Source organism: Heterocephalus glaber, unplaced genomic scaffold, assembly GCF_053883595.1.
Source record: "Heterocephalus glaber isolate CG9 unplaced genomic scaffold, H.glaber_assembly_v1.0 deba00001442, whole genome shotgun sequence".
NCBI classification, from domain to species: domain Eukaryota; kingdom Metazoa; phylum Chordata; class Mammalia; order Rodentia; family Bathyergidae; genus Heterocephalus; species Heterocephalus glaber.
Window position 1 is genome coordinate 21,928,418 of NW_028258296.1, and position 17,553 is coordinate 21,945,970.

General features: G+C 38.8%; 1 protein-coding gene across 6 annotated transcripts in view; it reads left to right on the plus strand.

Annotated features, from left to right (window-relative positions):
- Positions 1-10,561: 10,561 nt before the first annotated feature.
- Sh3glb1 (SH3 domain containing GRB2 like, endophilin B1) overlaps positions 10,562-17,553 on the plus strand; it is a 38,610-nt gene continuing 31,618 nt past the window's right edge. For 5 of the 6 annotated variants that reach the window (XR_002393624.2, XR_015451961.1, XM_021255426.2 and 2 more), the window contains exon 1: positions 10,636-10,967. Coding sequence is in view for 4 of the 6 variants with exons in the window: in XM_021255426.2 (XP_021111085.1) it covers positions 10,896-10,967 (72 nt within the window). In the remaining 2 variants the exon portion in view is untranslated. Of the gene's footprint in view, positions 10,968-17,553 lie in introns of all 6 variants that reach the window. The other variant, XM_013070918.3, reaches the window with a different exon arrangement.

Below are 17,553 nucleotides of genomic sequence, written 5' to 3' on the forward strand. Positions count from 1 at the left end.
AAAAAAGGGAATAGAAAATGTAGTAATTTGAAAAAATATACACAGCTGTAATTATTGCAGATGGTATGAAAAAATACAATAGAATCGATGAACAATTCAAACTAATAAGAGAGTTCTGAAAAGTTACAAGATCAATTTATAAAAATCAAGTCCTGATACCTAAAAATCTTATTAGTCATCACTTTCATCCTCACAGGAAAACAAACTGACCTTCAAAAAAGAAAGAAAACTGAATAAGGAGTCATGCTGCATTATCTTTCTGATGATTTGCTTCATTCTGTGGGCAAGTTATCTTCAGGATTTTTTCATTGATGTTTGTTAAAGAGATTGGCTTATAGTTCTCTTTTTTGGTTGGGTCTTTTTCTGGTTTTGGACTCAGGGTAATTCTTGCTTTCAGGAATGAGTTTGGGAATAGTGCTTCCCATTCAATCTTATGAAAGAGTTTGAGGAGTACTGAAATTAGGTCTTCTCTAAAGTTCTTATAGAATTCAGCAATGAATCCATCAGGACCTGGGCTTTTATTAGTTGGTAGTTTTTTATTACTTCTTCAATTTCTCTGACTGATTTTGAATTATTCAGGATTTATATCTTCTTGGTTTAGGGTGGTAGTTCACATATATCTAGGAATTTATCCATTTCTTCTGAATTTTCTATTTTATGAGTCCCACAGTAGTTACTAATGATCTGAAATTTGACAGAATCCATTATGATTTTCCCTTTTTCATTTCTAATTGCACAGACTTGGTACTTTGCTCTCCTTATTTTGATTAAGATTGGCTAAGAGGGCCAGGGATTTAGCTCAGTGGCACCGTGCCTGCCTCGCAAGCACAAGGTCCTGAGTTCGATCCCTGGTACCAAAAAAAAAAAAAGATTGGCTAAGAATTTGTCTTGCTGTTTAATCTTTCAAAGAACCAACTCTTCATCAATTCTTTATTTTTTTGTCTCAATTTCATTAATTTCTGCTCTGACATTCAAAATTTCCTTCCTCTTACTCACTTTGGATTTGGATTGCTCTTGTTTTTTGAGGAAGGACACTGAGGATCATCATTAGGTTATTTATTTGAATTTGCTGTTTTGCTGATGTGGGAATACATTACTATAAACTTCCCTTGTAGGACTGCTTTCCTTGTGTCCCATAGGTTCCAATATGTTGTACTGGAATTATTATTTGATTGTAAGAAGTGTCTAATTTCTTTTTTAATTTCATCTGTGATTTGTTGTCTATTCAAGATAGTATTATGTAATCTCCATCTGTCTGCATAGTTTCTGTAGTATCTTTTGCCATTGATTTCTAGTTTCATTGGTATTATGATCTGATAATATACATGGGATAATTTTAATTATTTTATCTTATGCTTTATGCGTGCTTTATGGGCTACTGTTATGGATTGTGTCTAGATGTCCTCCCAAAGCCTTATGTGGTATTAGGTGGGGCTTTTCCAAAGATGGCTGGATCTAGAGTGTGTGATGCTGGGATTGATTCATGGTACAATGCTAGGTTCAAGAGCAGTAAGATTAAGTGTGTGAGTGCTACCCACTCTAAGTAGCTTAGCTAAGACACAAGGGATAGAAAGAGCTGTGTTTGTCTCTTGCTTGCTTTGCTACCTTCTGCCCACCATGAATTATTTCTCCTCTGAGATACTTGTTTTCCATGCCCCCCTGCCTTGGAGCCAGCCAATTATGGATTGAAACCTCTTCAAACTGTGAGGTAAATAAACCTTTCCTCTCATAACTTTGGGCATTGGGTATTTTGTCTCAGCAATAAGAAAAGTAACCAACACAGAATTTGGTACCAGAGAAATGAGGTCATTGCTGTACCTCACCATGTGGTTTATGAGCCTTTGGAGCTGGTTTGTGGGAAGGGGAAGAGTTAAGAAAGGTTTGGAGATGCCAGGTGAAAAGTACAGATGGAATGGCTCAGGTTGGATGTGATGGGAGATTCTGGTCAGAGCTCAGAAGACAAGAATGCTGACAGAAATTCTGCCAGTAAAGGCCTAGCTCAGAAGGTTTCCTCTGGGAAGAAGGACTTCATCGGCTGTTTGACTCCAGACAATGTATTTTATGCCTTGGGAGAAAATTTGTCTGCATTTTCTCATGTCCAGAGATTTTGCCCAAGACTGAGATTAAGGGCAGCAGATGAATTAATCTGGCAGAAAAAAAATTTAAGGCAGTCTAATGTTGAGGTCATGGAATGGCTAGTGTTAGAGGCTTTTAACCAGATTTATGTTGCAAATTAGGACCAAAGAGCCCAGCAGCATGATTTAAAATATTTTGAAAAAATAAATAAATACATTGATTATTTAATTAATTAAATATTTTAGTGGACTTTTTTTTTTTGGTACTGGGGATCAAACTCGGGTCCTTCCTTGAGCTTTCAAGGCAGGCACTAGAACCACTGAGTTAAATCCCCAGCCCAAATTAATTAAATATTTAAGTTTGGCTAGAAAGGAAGCTGTAGTAAAGCTGTGGACTTAAAAGATAGAGCAGAGGAGATCTTGATTGCTGAGAAGGAACTGGAAAATAGAAAAGATGGCCTGAGGGCAACAAAAGAAGCACCAGGACTCCACTCTTTCCAGCCTCAAAATTGCAAAAGTGAAAGACTTTGCTGTGAGAAGTCAGCCCCAGAGCATCATGTTCCAGAATGGCAGTGCCCTAGGGAAATTCTTCCTCAGGATTTGGTTCATAGCCACTCAACCCCTACACCCAAGAGAGAAGGAAGCCTGGCTACTGCTCCAGCTGGTGCCAGATTTTGGCATCATCCACATGGTGCTGGTTTTAGGCACATGCAAAATGCAAGAGTTGTAGGATCAGGAAGGCTTCCACCTAGATTTCAGAAGAAAACCTGGAAGGCAAGGAAGTGTGTCCCTGAGAAGGCAGTGTGAGTGTGAAGCCAAAGATGCAGTGGAGACCCCAAAAGTTTGAAGAAGCCAGGAATGTGGATCATCTGAGGAAAGCTGCAAGGAAGGAGCAGAGCCAGCCCCAGAGAGAAGCCATGGGAGCTACCACCAGCAGTGCTGAAGGGGCAGAGCCACCCAAGTCCTTTGGAATTCACAACTTGCCACACATTGCTGAGGATGCTGGAAGTGGAACTGTGAGAGTTAATGTTTGTCCTGATGGATTTTGGTCTTGCTTTGTTCTCATGCCTTGCTATGCCCATGCTTATAACTTTTGCAATGAAAATATTTATCTTGTACCATTGAATGTTGAAAGTGTTTAACTTTTTTTTTTCATTTGTACAGGGGCTTGCAACTAAGACTTTCCCTTAAATCTCAGAGGAGACTTTGGACTTTGACTTTTCATCAGTGCTGAAACTGTTAGAACTTTGGCAACTCTTGGAGATGGACTAAATGCCTTTTACACATAGGGATGTGCATGGGTCTTTGGGGGGCCAGGGGTGGAATGTTATGGTTTGTGTCTAGATGTCCCCTCAAAACCTCATGCAGTCATAGGTGGGGCTTTTTCAGAAGTGGTTTGATCTAGAGTGTGTGATGATGGGATTGATTCATGGTACAATGCTAGGCTCAAGGGCAGTAGGGTTAAGGGCGTGAGTGCTACCTGCTCTAAGTAGCCTGGAAAAGACATAAGGGACAGAAAGAGATGTGGTCATCCCTTGTTGCTTTGCTATCTTCTGCCCACCATGAACTGTTTCTCTCTGAATGCCTGTCTGCCACACCACCCTGCCTTTGAGCCAACCAATAATGGACTGAAACCTCTACAAACCATGATCCAAATAAACCCTTCCTCCCTTAACTTTGGGTGTTGGGTATTTTGTCTCAGCAATGAGAAAACTAACACAGCTAGCATGTGGTCTATTTTGGAGAAAGTCCCATGTGTTGCTGAGAAGAATGTATATTCTGTTGTTTTGAGATGGAACACTGCAGATATCTGTTAAGCCCCTTTGTTTGAAGGTTTGTATCAACTCTGATATTCTGTGCTGATTTTCATTCTAGTTTATCTGTCTGTGACAGTGAAGTATTAAAGTCCCCCATTACAATTGTATTGGTGTTTATTATATCCATTAGTATTTTTTAATGAAATTGAGTGTGCCAGTATTTGGTGCATATATATTTATAATTGTTGTCTCTTCCTGTTGAATTGCTCCCTTAACCAATATATAGTAACCTTCTTTGTCTCTTCTGATCAGTCTTGGCTTGAAATCCACTTGTCTGAAATTAGAATAGTGACTGCTGCTTTTTTCTGGGTTCCCATTGCATGCAATATTATTTTCCATCCTTTGATTTTTAATTTGTGAGTTTTTTAATTAATATATTTTTTGGACACTGCATATTATTGGGTTTAGTGTCTCAATCCATTCTGCCAAATTATGTCTTTTGATTGAGTAACTGAAACCATTTACACTAAGAGTTATTACTGAGAGGTACTGACTTATTCCTCTCATTGCATTATTTTCCTGTTGCTGATTCCTACCCCCCTACACACACACTGTTTGCTTAGGTACTCATCCCACAAGGTGTATTCTTTCTTTTTGACTTATTGGCATTGTTGACTTCATTGTCTCTTTCTAGAATATCCTTGGGAATTGTTTGTAATGGTGGTTTAGTGGGCATGAATTTCTTGATGTGTTCCTTGTCATGGAAAGATCTTATATCTTCATCAACTTTGAAGGAAAGTTTTGCAGAATACATAAGTCAGAGTTGGAAGTTATTATCTTTTAGAGCTTAAAACACTTTGCTTCAACCTCTCCTGGCCTTTAAGGTTTGTGTAGAAAGTCTCCTGTGATTCTAATGGGTTTACCTTTATATGTGATTCATTGCTTTTCTCTAACAGCTTTTAAGATATTCTCCCTGTGAGGGACTTCTAGTACTTTGAGTATAATGTGACGTGGGAAAGTTTTCTTCTGCTCATGGCTATTTGGGGTTCTATATGCATCACTTATCTGTATGTTTCTTTCTTTCATTTCTACTATTATTTCTGTGAACAGGTTTTTTATGCCATATTTGCTGTCTTCTGATTTTTCACTTATTCCAATTATTCTCAGATTAGTTTTCTTTGCATCATCTAGCAGCTGCTGGATCCATTTTTCATATTATCTTGCTGTTTTAAAGATGCCTTTGAGTAGTTGCCCTTTGAAGACATCATTGTCTTCTAGTTCTGAAATTGTGTCATCACATTGGTTGCTTTTGCTGCCTATAGTTTCAACATAATGTATAATGTATAATCTCCTGGATTTCTGATTGAAACCTTTTCATGGACTCTCTTTGCTAAACTGGTTATTCATGTTTTGCATTATTTTCTTTAACTCATCTAGCTTTTAATCAGTGATTTCTGAAACATCCTGCATCTTTTTGGTTATTACCTCCATTATCTGTTTAGTTATATCTTCTCTGATTATCTCTTTGATCTGTTTTATAATTTCCTCTATTATTCTTTTGAGTAATTTGGATGTGTGCCTTATCCTATTCTGCTCCTTGGTGCCCCGATTGTCTTTCCATGTTTCTATTGTTTTGTTTGTTTCTTTTGTTTGGTGCTGAGGTTTTCAGATGCTTATAGTCTAAAGACTTTGTTGCTAATATAGAGATCTCTTTAGTTTCTTTTCACTGAGGTACTTGAGGCATGGCTAAATATAATCCTTTGCCACAGCCCCAGGACCTGATAACTTTGATTAATTTAGGAGAGGAGGATGCAGCATAGTTGGCCCAATAATCAAGTTCTCTGAGAATGTACTACACTATTGTTAATATCACAAAGGTAATCTGAGTGCTGGCTTACAGAGAAATAAGGACAGTTATGCAACTCTGTTAATATCAAGCAAATCAACTATAGTATTATCATCCAAGACAAGTTGGATATTAAAATACTATAGAATCAATTATGTACCAGCCTTAATCCTAGAGAAGAAATCTCCAATTATGTTGTAAACACTAAGACAACCCAGATATTGACTTACAGCTAATATGTACTACATGTGACAACTATATCTTTATTAATGGTAGAAAAGAATTCCACAGTAATTTTATAGAGTTGCCTATCAAAACATTAACAAAACTTTATGGTTATGCTATTAAAGATATAAGGGTAAGGAATGGGAAAATTTTGAAATCTTAAACTATGATATGAAGAGAGAGAAATAGTACAAAGGATTCTCTTAGGGAGTAGAAGGATGTTTATAGAATTAGGTAAAGATAAAGGGGGAAACTGTTGAGAAATAGTATATAAAATAAAAAGAGGGAGAAAAAAGAAATTATAAAGCAAAAATAAGAGAAAAAATAAAGGGAGAAAATTTTTAAAGGAGAAGAGGGGGAAAAGATTAAAAAGCAAGGAAGAGGGGCAAAGGAAAACTTCTCAAGCCCCAATAAATTGGTACAAAGAAAGGAGGAAGGGAAAGAAGAGAAAAAGATTTTTAAAACATAAACCTAAAAACAATGCACAAACAAAAAATTTCTCTGTGATTTTGAATGTGTGGTTTGCTTCCAATATACGCAATTTGAGGGCAGTGTCCAATTTAAGACATATCTTTGCTCACTCTGGTAGATAAAGTAGGCAGTCAGACCCCGGATCAGATGGATGCAGGCACCAGCAGGCAGTAGAATTGGGATGAGGGTACCAGTTCTTTGACTTTTAAATCCAGAGCCGTTCAGGCTGAACCTAGCCTCTGGCCATGGGTGCGCAGCCTGTATTCTTTAGTTTAAACTCCTCAGGGGGGTCTTTTGCCAGCTGGATCAAGGCTCCCAGACCACAGCTGTCTCACAGGGCTGTCCCTCACCCAGTCACTGTGGCAACATAACACTTGGAGCTATGAATTGAAGTCATCCTATAGCTGCTCTGAGTCCCTGGTTCGGTCAACCCCTCCCTGGAATGGTGTCCAATCAAGCACTCTCTCCAGGCAGTGTGGCAGATGCTTGGGCTGTATTCACTCACCAAGTATTGCAATTCACAGAACCTGCTGGCCAGTTCCACCAGTGTGATTCTCCCTGAAGCACTCTGGAGTCCTTGCTTTCATTTGTCTCTATAGATTTGGTCTTCCTTTCTTGAGAGCCAAGAACTGGGCATTGGGGAAAAAGCACAGATTGTCCTTTCCCTTTTCCATGCTATGTTCTGTCTTTTCAATTGCTCTGTAGGTTTTAATTTTTCTGTCACATCCTTCCTGGTTCCCAGGGATCTACTTCCCCTCACACCCCCATAGGTTATTTTCCAGTGTCTGGATTCCAAATCTCAGAAAGACTAAACTGTTGCTGTTATTGTTCCATTATTTTTCCAGAAGAGAAGAAACATTTTTTTAAAATCAGTAAGATGAGTACATTTTTTAAAAGGCTCTATGAGACAACAAAAGAAATCAATCCATAAAAAATAAAAATTAGCAGACACAACAAAGTTTGCATATATCTGTATACCATTTATGTAATTTAAAAATATAAAATAGTGGACCTGGGATTTAGCTCAGTGGTTTTGCTGCCTGCTGCACAAGTGCAAAGACCCGAGTTTGTTCCCAGTACCAAAAAAAAAAAGAAAAAAAATTACATATATAAAATAGTATCATGTATAGATACATATTAATTTAGTGAAAGTAGAAGCTGTATAGAAATCAATCATACCAACTCCATGGTTAACTCTGGACAAAAAAGGGGAAGAGAGTATGTCAAGAAAAGCCTGCAGAACTGATCCAGATTGAAGAATTGAGCAATATGCCACTTGGGTGCAGAATTGAGCAATATGCCACTTGTGATCTTGGCTTGGGTGCCTTTGCTATAAAGACATTATTGGAACAATTGACTGAAGCCTGAATAGGATTTCCAGGCAAAAGGTCTACAAAACATTTTGTACCATTCTTGCTTTTTTGCTAGAATGAGAATATTTGAAAAAAAAATTTCGAATAAGAGAAGTGAGATGTTTTAGAGAAGAAAATGTCAGAGCTAGATCAGTTGGAGGTGGCAAATAAAAGAAAATCAAAGAGTATCATTTGCTTAAGTGATTTTGTATATGATTCAATTAATCAATATAGGAAACTCAGAAGAGCAAGTTAGAGGAAAAGCAAACTAGAATGGGCTCACCACTAGAAATTTTGACTATGAGAGTAAATAGGTGTTTGGAAATTTAGGTTGGGGGTGAGGATGTCACAAAAGAACTTTAGAATTATATACATCTTGATATGATTACATTATTCATTTAGCAATTTATCTAAAAATCTACTACATTAATAGGAATGTGGAACCTAAAAATATACAATGGTTGTTGCCCTTGAGGGCCTCATCTCTGGTAAGAGAAATGGAATCTATATATGGGCAGAGTCTGATTAATTTAGTTCTAGAAGATGCTGACTTTATTCTCAACCTTGGCCACATGTTCGAATCAATTGAGGGAGCTTCTAAACATCCCAGTGCCCAGTCACACTCTACAGGTGGGATCCAACCATCAGTGGTTATGTACCCTCTCCAGGTGGGGACGATGTCCAGGCCAAATTAAGGGAACAGTGGCTCTACTCAGAGAACACCTGAGACCTCTCATTTTTAAAACATTTGGCCTTAACAAGGAAAGGAGTTTGGAGGACAGAGGGTGGAAATAAGAGAATTTGGCTAAAGAAATTACTTCCAAAATTTATGAGTTATAATTTCTCTGTAAAGAAAAGGTATCAAAAGCTAAGAAAAGAAAAATATGGTAGGAATTTTAAGGAGAACAGTAAATAAGATTATAGCTCTGCAGGGCTCAAAAGAAAAAAGTGGGGTTTTTTTGTTTTCCAAATCTGGGAAAATTTAAACACTTGAGGAAGATAATCCAGGGTTCTTTCCCCCAGTGGTGGATGTGGTGGTATGACCATTTTTAAAGATGGGCATTGGGCATGGCAATATAAAATATACCTATTTTAAATAAAATATACCTACTTTAAAGATAGAGATCTGGAGATAGGTGAAACATAAGCTAAGATGAAAGATTTGCAATATTTCAGAGTGAGGAGATTCTATGAGGTTGGGGTTACTCTAGAAAGAGGTGGCTGTTTTTGTCACTACAATAAAGAATAAAAGAACACAAATATTTTTGTGTCATCTGAGTGTCTTTATAATGCTTTTACTGTACTTATCTTTCAACCTTTAACAACAGCTATTGCTTCTGTGACTGCTTTTTCAGTGTTGAAGCCTGAATGGCAGCTTATTTCATTGCCTTCTGGGCCTGCATTTTCCCAGGCCCATTGTATCAGTCAGTGCTCACTAGAGAAACAGATTTAATACAATATATATAGCTTTACAAGGTCAGCTTACAGAGGTCACCTGCAGAGTCAGGTGTGGAAGAGTGCAAAGGGGCTATGTACTGGAGATCTGAAGGATCCAGTCAAAAGTCAAAGGCCTGGTGCTCTCTTTAGAGCCTCCTAGGAGTTGGTATCAGGAAGTGGAAGGCCCTGTGCTGGAAGACTGAAGAGTCTTCGCGGGGAGCCAGGAGGTAGCCATTCAAGGCTATGGCAAAGACTGGAGCTCCTCTGAAGAAACAAAAGCAAGACTTGGTTCTTTTTTCCCTTTTTATTCTGTTCAGGCTACAAACCTATTGGTTGGTGCTACCCACACCCAAGGTGGCTCTTCCATCTTCAGTAAATCTATTTGGTCAAGACCAGAACTATGCTAAGGCAATCAGTGTGTTTCTTACTCAAGTCGTAACAGTTAACTATCACACCCATTGTAACAAAAGGGCACAACCACACAAAATATATAGTGTCTCCTTCCATGCGTGTGTACCTGTTTTAAGCTGTCAGGGAACAGATTTCACATCATATTCTCATTTATTACCAAAATTGGTCATGGTGAACTGTTAAGAGCTATCTTATCTCACCATTTTATAACCCATTGTGTCCCCAGCATCGGGCCCCATTGTCTGTAGAGCAGGAACCTAGTGTTCATCTGTGGTCCAGTGTGCAAATGCTGCCATAGTAAAGAAGTCACAAAATTCTTGTGGCAGTAAATAGTTATAATTCTGCTGGGAGTGGAGAAGACCCTAAAGGTTATCAAGTAATGGGATTAAGATTTTGCTAGCTAGGCTTGGTGGCATGTGGCGGTAATCCCAACAACACTCAGGAGACTAATGCAGGCAGATGAAGGCCAGCCTGGGCTACACAGTGAGTTCAAGGCCGGCCTGAACTACATAGAGACCCTGTTTCAAAAAAGGTTTTTAAAAATTTTTTATAACAGCCTAGTATCTCCAGCACCTGGCACACAGTAGGTGCTCGATACGTAGTGCTGAACGAACAACAGGGACGAAGGGAAGTAAATTCAACCCTATTCTGCAGTCCTTTGCCGAGTATCTTATCCAGCCCTCAGGGACCCAGGGGGCGCGCCGGGTGCTCCAGGATATCGGGCCAGTTGGTTCTCATTTCATCGATACTGCAATCGTATGCTGTAATTCCCATATTTCCCCCTAAAAGGTGGAACTAAGGTCATCTGCGCTCTCGGTCCTCAGAGGTTCACCACGAGCGTGGGGCAGCGGGGGCGCTCCCTCGGGTTTCCCGGCCAGGGCCCCGGCGGAGCTCCCGGCGAACCCCGCTGCTGCGCCGCTACACGCCTCCAGGGGACGCTGTTTCCACGGCAACCTCGATAAAGGCTCCGCCCCTCGCTCGGTGCTCACTTCCCTCGCAGAGGAGCCGGCCGCGCCTGGCAGAGCTGACCGCTGGGGTCCAGGTTGCCGGCCGCGCCCCGTGTCGACGCTAGTGGCTGCTCTCCGGGCCCCACGGGCCGGGCTTCTGGGCGGCCGAGGGCGTGCAGCCTGCTCTGAAGCGCCCCTTCTCCCCTCGCCCCGCCCCGTCCTCCTGCCTGCCTCCTCCCCCGCCCGTCACGGAAACGACAGCTGCGGCGGCGGGGCTAGCGCCGCCTCCCTCACCGACCACGTCTGTCCCGGCCGCCGCCGCGCAGCCGCCTCCCTGCTAGCTCACCCGGCTGCAGCGCCCGGTGCTGCCCAGCATGAACATCATGGACTTCAACGTGAAGAAGCTGGCGGCCGACGCGGGCACCTTTCTCAGCCGCGCCGTGCAGGTACGCGGCCGGGGAAGCCATGAGGGAGGCGCGGCGCCGCCTCTCCCGGCCCCGACCCTGGCCTCGGCCTGCGGTGCCCCCGGGCCGGGCGGGAGCAACCTTCGCCCCCCCCCCACGAGCCGCCACGCGGGGTGGGGACCCCGACTCCACCGGGTCGCAGGCGCCGCCCCGCCCGCCTTTCTGATCCCCAGATGCGACTCGGATGACGTCCGACCCCGGGCTGGCGGAGGCCTGGCGAGAACTCGCGACCTTTCTTGCGCCACCCCCAGCCTTCCCGGTCGTCTTTCCCCTCGCAGAGCCCGAGCCCGAGGAGGGCGTTTCCTTTTCCTGCCCCTCAACCCGGAGAGCTGCCCACGCGGTTCCCCTCTGCACTCTCTCCTCGGAGGGACCGTCTGGGGCTTGGCAGCCTGCGGGGGAAATGGAGATCGCCTGCGGTGTCCAAACTTTGCCTAGGACCCGGAGTTTAGGGGGTTCTCATTCTCCAGAGCGCAGCCCCGGAGCGAGGAGAAGGGGGAGACCCGTGTTATTGTGGCTGTGGTTATAGGGGTATATTTCAAATGCATTCCAAGAGGAAATGTCTACCTTCTCGGTATTTTTCGATCAAGGAAATGTCAGTGGTAGGGAACTTGGACGACTTTCCACAGTCCTCACCCACATTATGCTAACTCAGTTAAATCTACGAACGGATGTAAATTTCACAACATGGATTATAAACAATCTGGTGTTTAAGTTAATGACAGAGTAGCAACAGCATTCTCTTCGGTAAGGAGAAAACAAAAACAAACTTCTAATATACGTATCAAATTAGTACTGAAATTTAAATCTCTTCCATCGATTTACTACTTTCCTTGTCTCCTTTACCCCAGTTTTATTGGCACGGTTGATCTTACATTGCATTATCCTTGGTAAAAGAATGGAAGAGTTAGAGCAAGTAAATAGCTGCTTATATTATTAAAAAAACTCTATGTCAAGCACTTTGCTATGCATTTGATGTATTTTCTCCAGTCTTTTCTTTCCCTTTGCCAGGGAGATGTTAACACACACGCCCACCTTTATCTATATATGGTATACTTGTATAAGGAAGCAGCCTCCGAGGTTAAATAACTTGCTTAACTTGCATGGCTAGTAAATAACCAGGTGCTGACTGACCTACTACTGCAAGTTGCTTTCTTTTTCTGGATAAGTATTGCAGGTTTACGATATATAGAATAGTAGGATATTGTGGCCTAGAGAAAGAAACCTTAAAGGTCAGCTAGTACAATCTCAGCATTTCGTTATCAACAGCAAATAACACTTGATGGGAAATTCCTTCTACTTTTTGATTTCCTAGTTTCTAAATCTGCCTGCTGAGTAAGAAGCTAGTTGCCTTAACTGTTTTCCACCCATCCCTCCCTAAAATATACAGATGAGTGACTGAGGGTCTGAAATCTATTTTGGTTTGTAGGACACTCATTTATATCAGTTAGGGAGCTATGGCCATAGGACAGGCAAAAAGTTATTGTGACTTAAATGACAGTGGTAGGGAGGGGAAGTTCAAAATCAATCTGTACTGGCTGTCAGCTTGGCTCAGGGCTATACTGAGAGAAAGAGGAGTCAAGGATGATTTTATTTAAAAAGAAAAAATTTTCAGGAGAAACAGGCCTTTTAATGTGTCCTTTTATATTGTCTGTTACTTTTAGATATGCATACTGAAATATTTACAGATAAACATAGCTTCTCTGAGATTTTAAAAAAAATATTTCAGAAGAAAAAATGAAGGTAGTTAAAACAATACTAGCCAGGAGCCAGGCATGGTGGTACATGCCTGTAATCCCAGCAGTGGAGTAGGCTGAGTCAGGAGGATCTCTCGAGTTCAAGGCCAGCCTGAATTACCTAGTGAGATCCTGTCTCAAAAATAAAAAAAAATAAGATTAGCAGAATGTTGTATCTAAGTTATGTATTAATGAAGTTCTATTATGGTATAATACTTTTCATTATACTGTTAGATTTTTATATATGTTTCACATTTTCCACACTTCTTTTTTAAAAATAAAACTTGTAAGGAAAAAGGTGCTTCTAAAATACAATGTGAAATTTGAAATGAATGCGCTGTTGTAATTTTCAACAAAACACTGCTTTTTCATTTCAATGTTTAGTCGATAGCTGAATTCCTATTCTAAATTGAGTTGACATCAATATAAATGTCACAGTACCAAGATTCATGCTAAGAATAGTTAGAGCTATGCCAGTAACTCTATAAGCAGTAAGCATAGCAGGGAGAGAATTAAGCTTTCTCTTTATTAAATAATTATCATTTAAATCAAATTGTACTTTAACAATTCTCCCATTGGTCACCTATCACATTTTTTAATTTTATGTAAATTTTAAATTAAAAATTAAACTTCCTTTAAAAAAAAAAGTCAACTCAAATTACTGAAATGTATAAATGGGGGTCATTCCATTCTAAAATTTGTTTATAAACCTTGATACTTTAAAAAGAATGTTAAGGTAGAATGTATAAATGAGTTGGAATATTTATTCTTAATCTGGGTACTGGTTGTTCTTTACTTCAAAATAGGATACAAAGCATTTTTTAGTTTATCTTCGCTAAATTATTTTACTCGTGTCTTAATAGCAGTTTAATAGTTCTTAGAATCAATCTTTTCAGCCTAAACTCCTTGGTTGAGCATTAAGTAATTCTTTACCATCTGATCTTCTCTCTCGGTTATGTAAAAACTGTATTCTGATATTTTTAACTTCCAAACTATCTTGTACTTGACTAACTCCAGGCTTTTGTTCATGGAGATGAGTAAACTCATTATAAATGTCCTCCCTCCTTTTCTGCTAATTTTTCCTTCCTTCAAGTCCATCTTCTCAAAGCAGAAGAACTTAATGGGAAATTCTGTGTCACTTTTCAGTTTTGTATTATGTAGCATTTTTCTTCTAATGAATTACTATGTAAGGTCCCTTGAAGCTCTAAAATTCCATGACTCTGGTTTTCACCTCTTTAATTAGATTGTGTATCCTAAGGAATCAACTCTTGCTTATTCCTCTCTCACATAATACATCATCTTAATTTTTATATTTTAGCCAATCAAATTATTACCCATATGCAAATTTTACTCAGTGAATGGCAACAAGAATTATTTGACAAGTTAAATAATTTTATTATCTCTATTTTTTTCAACATTATGTACAGTAGCTATCTTGAGTAATGCTAGAGGGAAATCACTAAATTGTTCGATAGCCTACATTTTTAGAGTACCTCCTGTGCAATTGGCTTTGAAAGATACATTGGTAAATGAGACCCAAGTATCTGTCCATAGGGACTTCTTAGTTTAGAACCACATTTATCCTAGTTGAATACTTTTATTTTTGGTGCCAAATATTCATTTGTAAATTACTGTTTTTTTGATAAACTTTTCAAGTGGATAAAGGAATAAGAAATACATTTTTAATTTGACTTGATATTAAAGCAAATCTGTGCTCACTATTTTTAAAATAAAAGCATATACTTTCTAAATTTTTTCAAACTAAATTACTTAGGGAGAGGGTTTATTTTAATTTTCTAACATTTTTTCTGAAGTTATTATGAATATTATACAATGAATTTTATGAAAACCAGCCATTTTCTAAAGAAAAAATGTCTTCAAAATAGTTCTGAGGTTGGGGGCCGGGCATTTAGCTCAGTGGTTTTGCTGCCTGCTGCGCAAGCGCAAGGACCTGAGTTCGATCCCCGGTACCAAAAAAAGAAAAAAAAAATAGTTCTGAGGTTGGCCTTGATCTTCAGTTTATTTCAGCAAACACAGTGGTGTGTCTAAGCTGGAGGTGGAAAGATGAATATGATGCTGCCACCAACTAGCTCCTGTTAGACCCTACCTGGAGCTCTACTTTGGCCAAACAATTCTCTCACCCTTCTAAAGTCTTGTTTCCTTTATAGAATTTAAATTGTAATATTTTGCCTTGTCTCACATTTTAATAAAGCATGCCTCATTCAAAATCCATAAATTTTCTCATGATATAAAAACATGTTTACTGTTACTTAAAACTATGTTTACATACTTTTGGTGTTATTAGTGTTAATTTAATAAACTGTAGAACATAGTTTGTTAATCTGAACTTTATGTTCCTGTACAGCATAAATTAAGTATTTAGAAAATCTAAAAGATTGTTTTCAATTTGTCCTATTTCTTAAGTATTTTTAAGGTAATGCCAAACTATAAATGTCTCTAAAGTCGTCTCCCGCCCTGTACCGGGGATCAAACTCAGGACCTTGCACTTGTGAGGCAGGCTCAGAGCCACTGAGCTAAATCCCCAGCCACTAAAGTCCTTTTTATTAAACCACACCCAGTCAGTGTACTCCTATTTGCTGCGCTATTATGTTTAAAATTAACAGACAACTAAGCCAATTACTTAAATATATTTTGAAGACAAATTAATGATCGAACAACACCACAATATGTTTGAAGCAAATCTCCAGCATACTGAAGTGACAATACTAGCAACCAGAATTTCTAAATGGGCCAAAGAAGGAACTGATGCCCACTGCACTCAACCCAAGTGACGCATATTTTAATAATTACTTATGAATTTAGAACAGTGGTTCTCAGCCTTAACTGCCCTTAACATTTACCCAGGGAATCTTTAAAAATGCCATTATAGTGCCAGGGATTTAGCTCAGTGGTGCTGCCAGCTGCCTCACAAGCTCAAGGTCCTGACTTTGATCCCCAGTACGTACCAAGAAAAAAAAAAAGCCATTATAGTGACTGCAACTTAGTTCGATGACTTTAAAATCTTAGACATTGGATCAGGCAGCAGTGTTTTCAAAATTCTCCCCAAGTAATGCTAAAAAGCCAAAATTGAGAACCAAAGGAGAAAGATCTACTTTATGATTTATTAATATATATTCAGAATTTATTATGTATTCTCCCCCAAGAAACTTAGATTACTTTGAGTATTATTTTTACCTTAGAGAGTGGATCATTCGAATTAATATTAAATAGATATCTTTGATCATGCACCCTTTTTATTTGTCTTTTTTTTCTTGTACAGCAAAGCATGGAGTCCACATTCCTTATTTCATACTGTGGGCTATGTGTCTGTGTTGTAGTGAAAGAAGGAATAACCCAGGCATGATGGAGCACACCTGTAATCACAGAACTCTGGAAGGCCGAGGCAGGAAAATTACAAGTTTGAGCCCAGCATGGGCAATTTAGCAAGACTGTCTCAAAATAAAAACATTTAAAAGGAGGGCCAGGGATGGAGCTCAGTTCAAAGGTTTTAGTTCAGTCCCGGACACCCCTACACACACACACGCATGCACGCACGCACGCACGATTACAGTGCCTGGAATACTGCATCTAATTCAAAGACAGTCTCTTAAAGTAGTATTTAGAGAAAATGCACAAAGGAGAGAGGATTCAACTTTGTTGTTATGCCAATTCGTATAAATATTATGAAAAATTCTATATCAATTTATATTTTAGGGGTTTGGATTTCTCTGACTTATTTACATTCCGATTTTCATTACAGGTTGTCTTCACATTCTTAAACTGTTCTGCTGTTCATTGATTAAAATACATGCTTAAATCAACTAGTTTCTGATTAACACGTTTATCAAAAAGACTACAAAGTCAGTAATAATTTTGGACCTGAAGATGTTGAAAATTAAATTTTTTATTAATTCTGAAATTTTTAGAAACTGGGAAAGAGATCTTTTAAAAAAAATAATAGGACTTTTGTCTTTCTGAAAAGGGTGTCATCATTGTAATTTTATGTGTGTGTTAAAGCAGTATATATTATCTTAGCTGGAACATAAAATCCTTCAGGGCAAGAGCTATGTCAGAGGTTGGTCATCTTGTAATAGAAGAAAATATATATACTATATAAACATTTTTATTCGTAATTTAAATCTTTCTAATTTAATTCAGATAACTTACAATTTTCTGTAGTAGATGTACCCTTTAAAATTTTTTAGAGAAAGATGTATTAAATATTCTCTTTTGTTTTCTTAATACAGCATTCCTTCTGATTAATGATAAGGAAAAAACCTTTAGCCCCCATAAAAATAAATTATAGAAAATATTGTATCCTTTAAACTTACACACTTGGATAATAAAATTTAAACTTACTTCAGGTTAAAAATGTAATGTTTAGTAGTTCTCTTATTATGTGCCCCCCTCATTTTATTGAAGATAGCATTTAGTCCACTGTAAATAATTATTCAGTGTCACACAGGAAGCAGAGGTGGACTGGAAGAGATAACTGCCTAAGAGTATTGTAAACAAATATATAGGAACAAAGAAACATAGACTATATTTGGATAAAGATAACAAAACTAAGAAATACTACTTTATTAAAATCAGCAAGTATTTAATGGAAGTGTAATATATTGTAGTAAAGACTTAGGTTAGAGATTGAGTCATTTGACACCATAGGCAAAATGTTTAATCACTGAGTCTCAACTTATTCATTAAAATTATGATTCACGCCTATAAGATTCTTTTGAGTACTGATATAAAATGCATTGCTTAGTGTATAGAAATTTTAAATATATGTTAAAGCCCTGACATTAATAATTCCAAAGTATAAGAAAGATGTAATGATC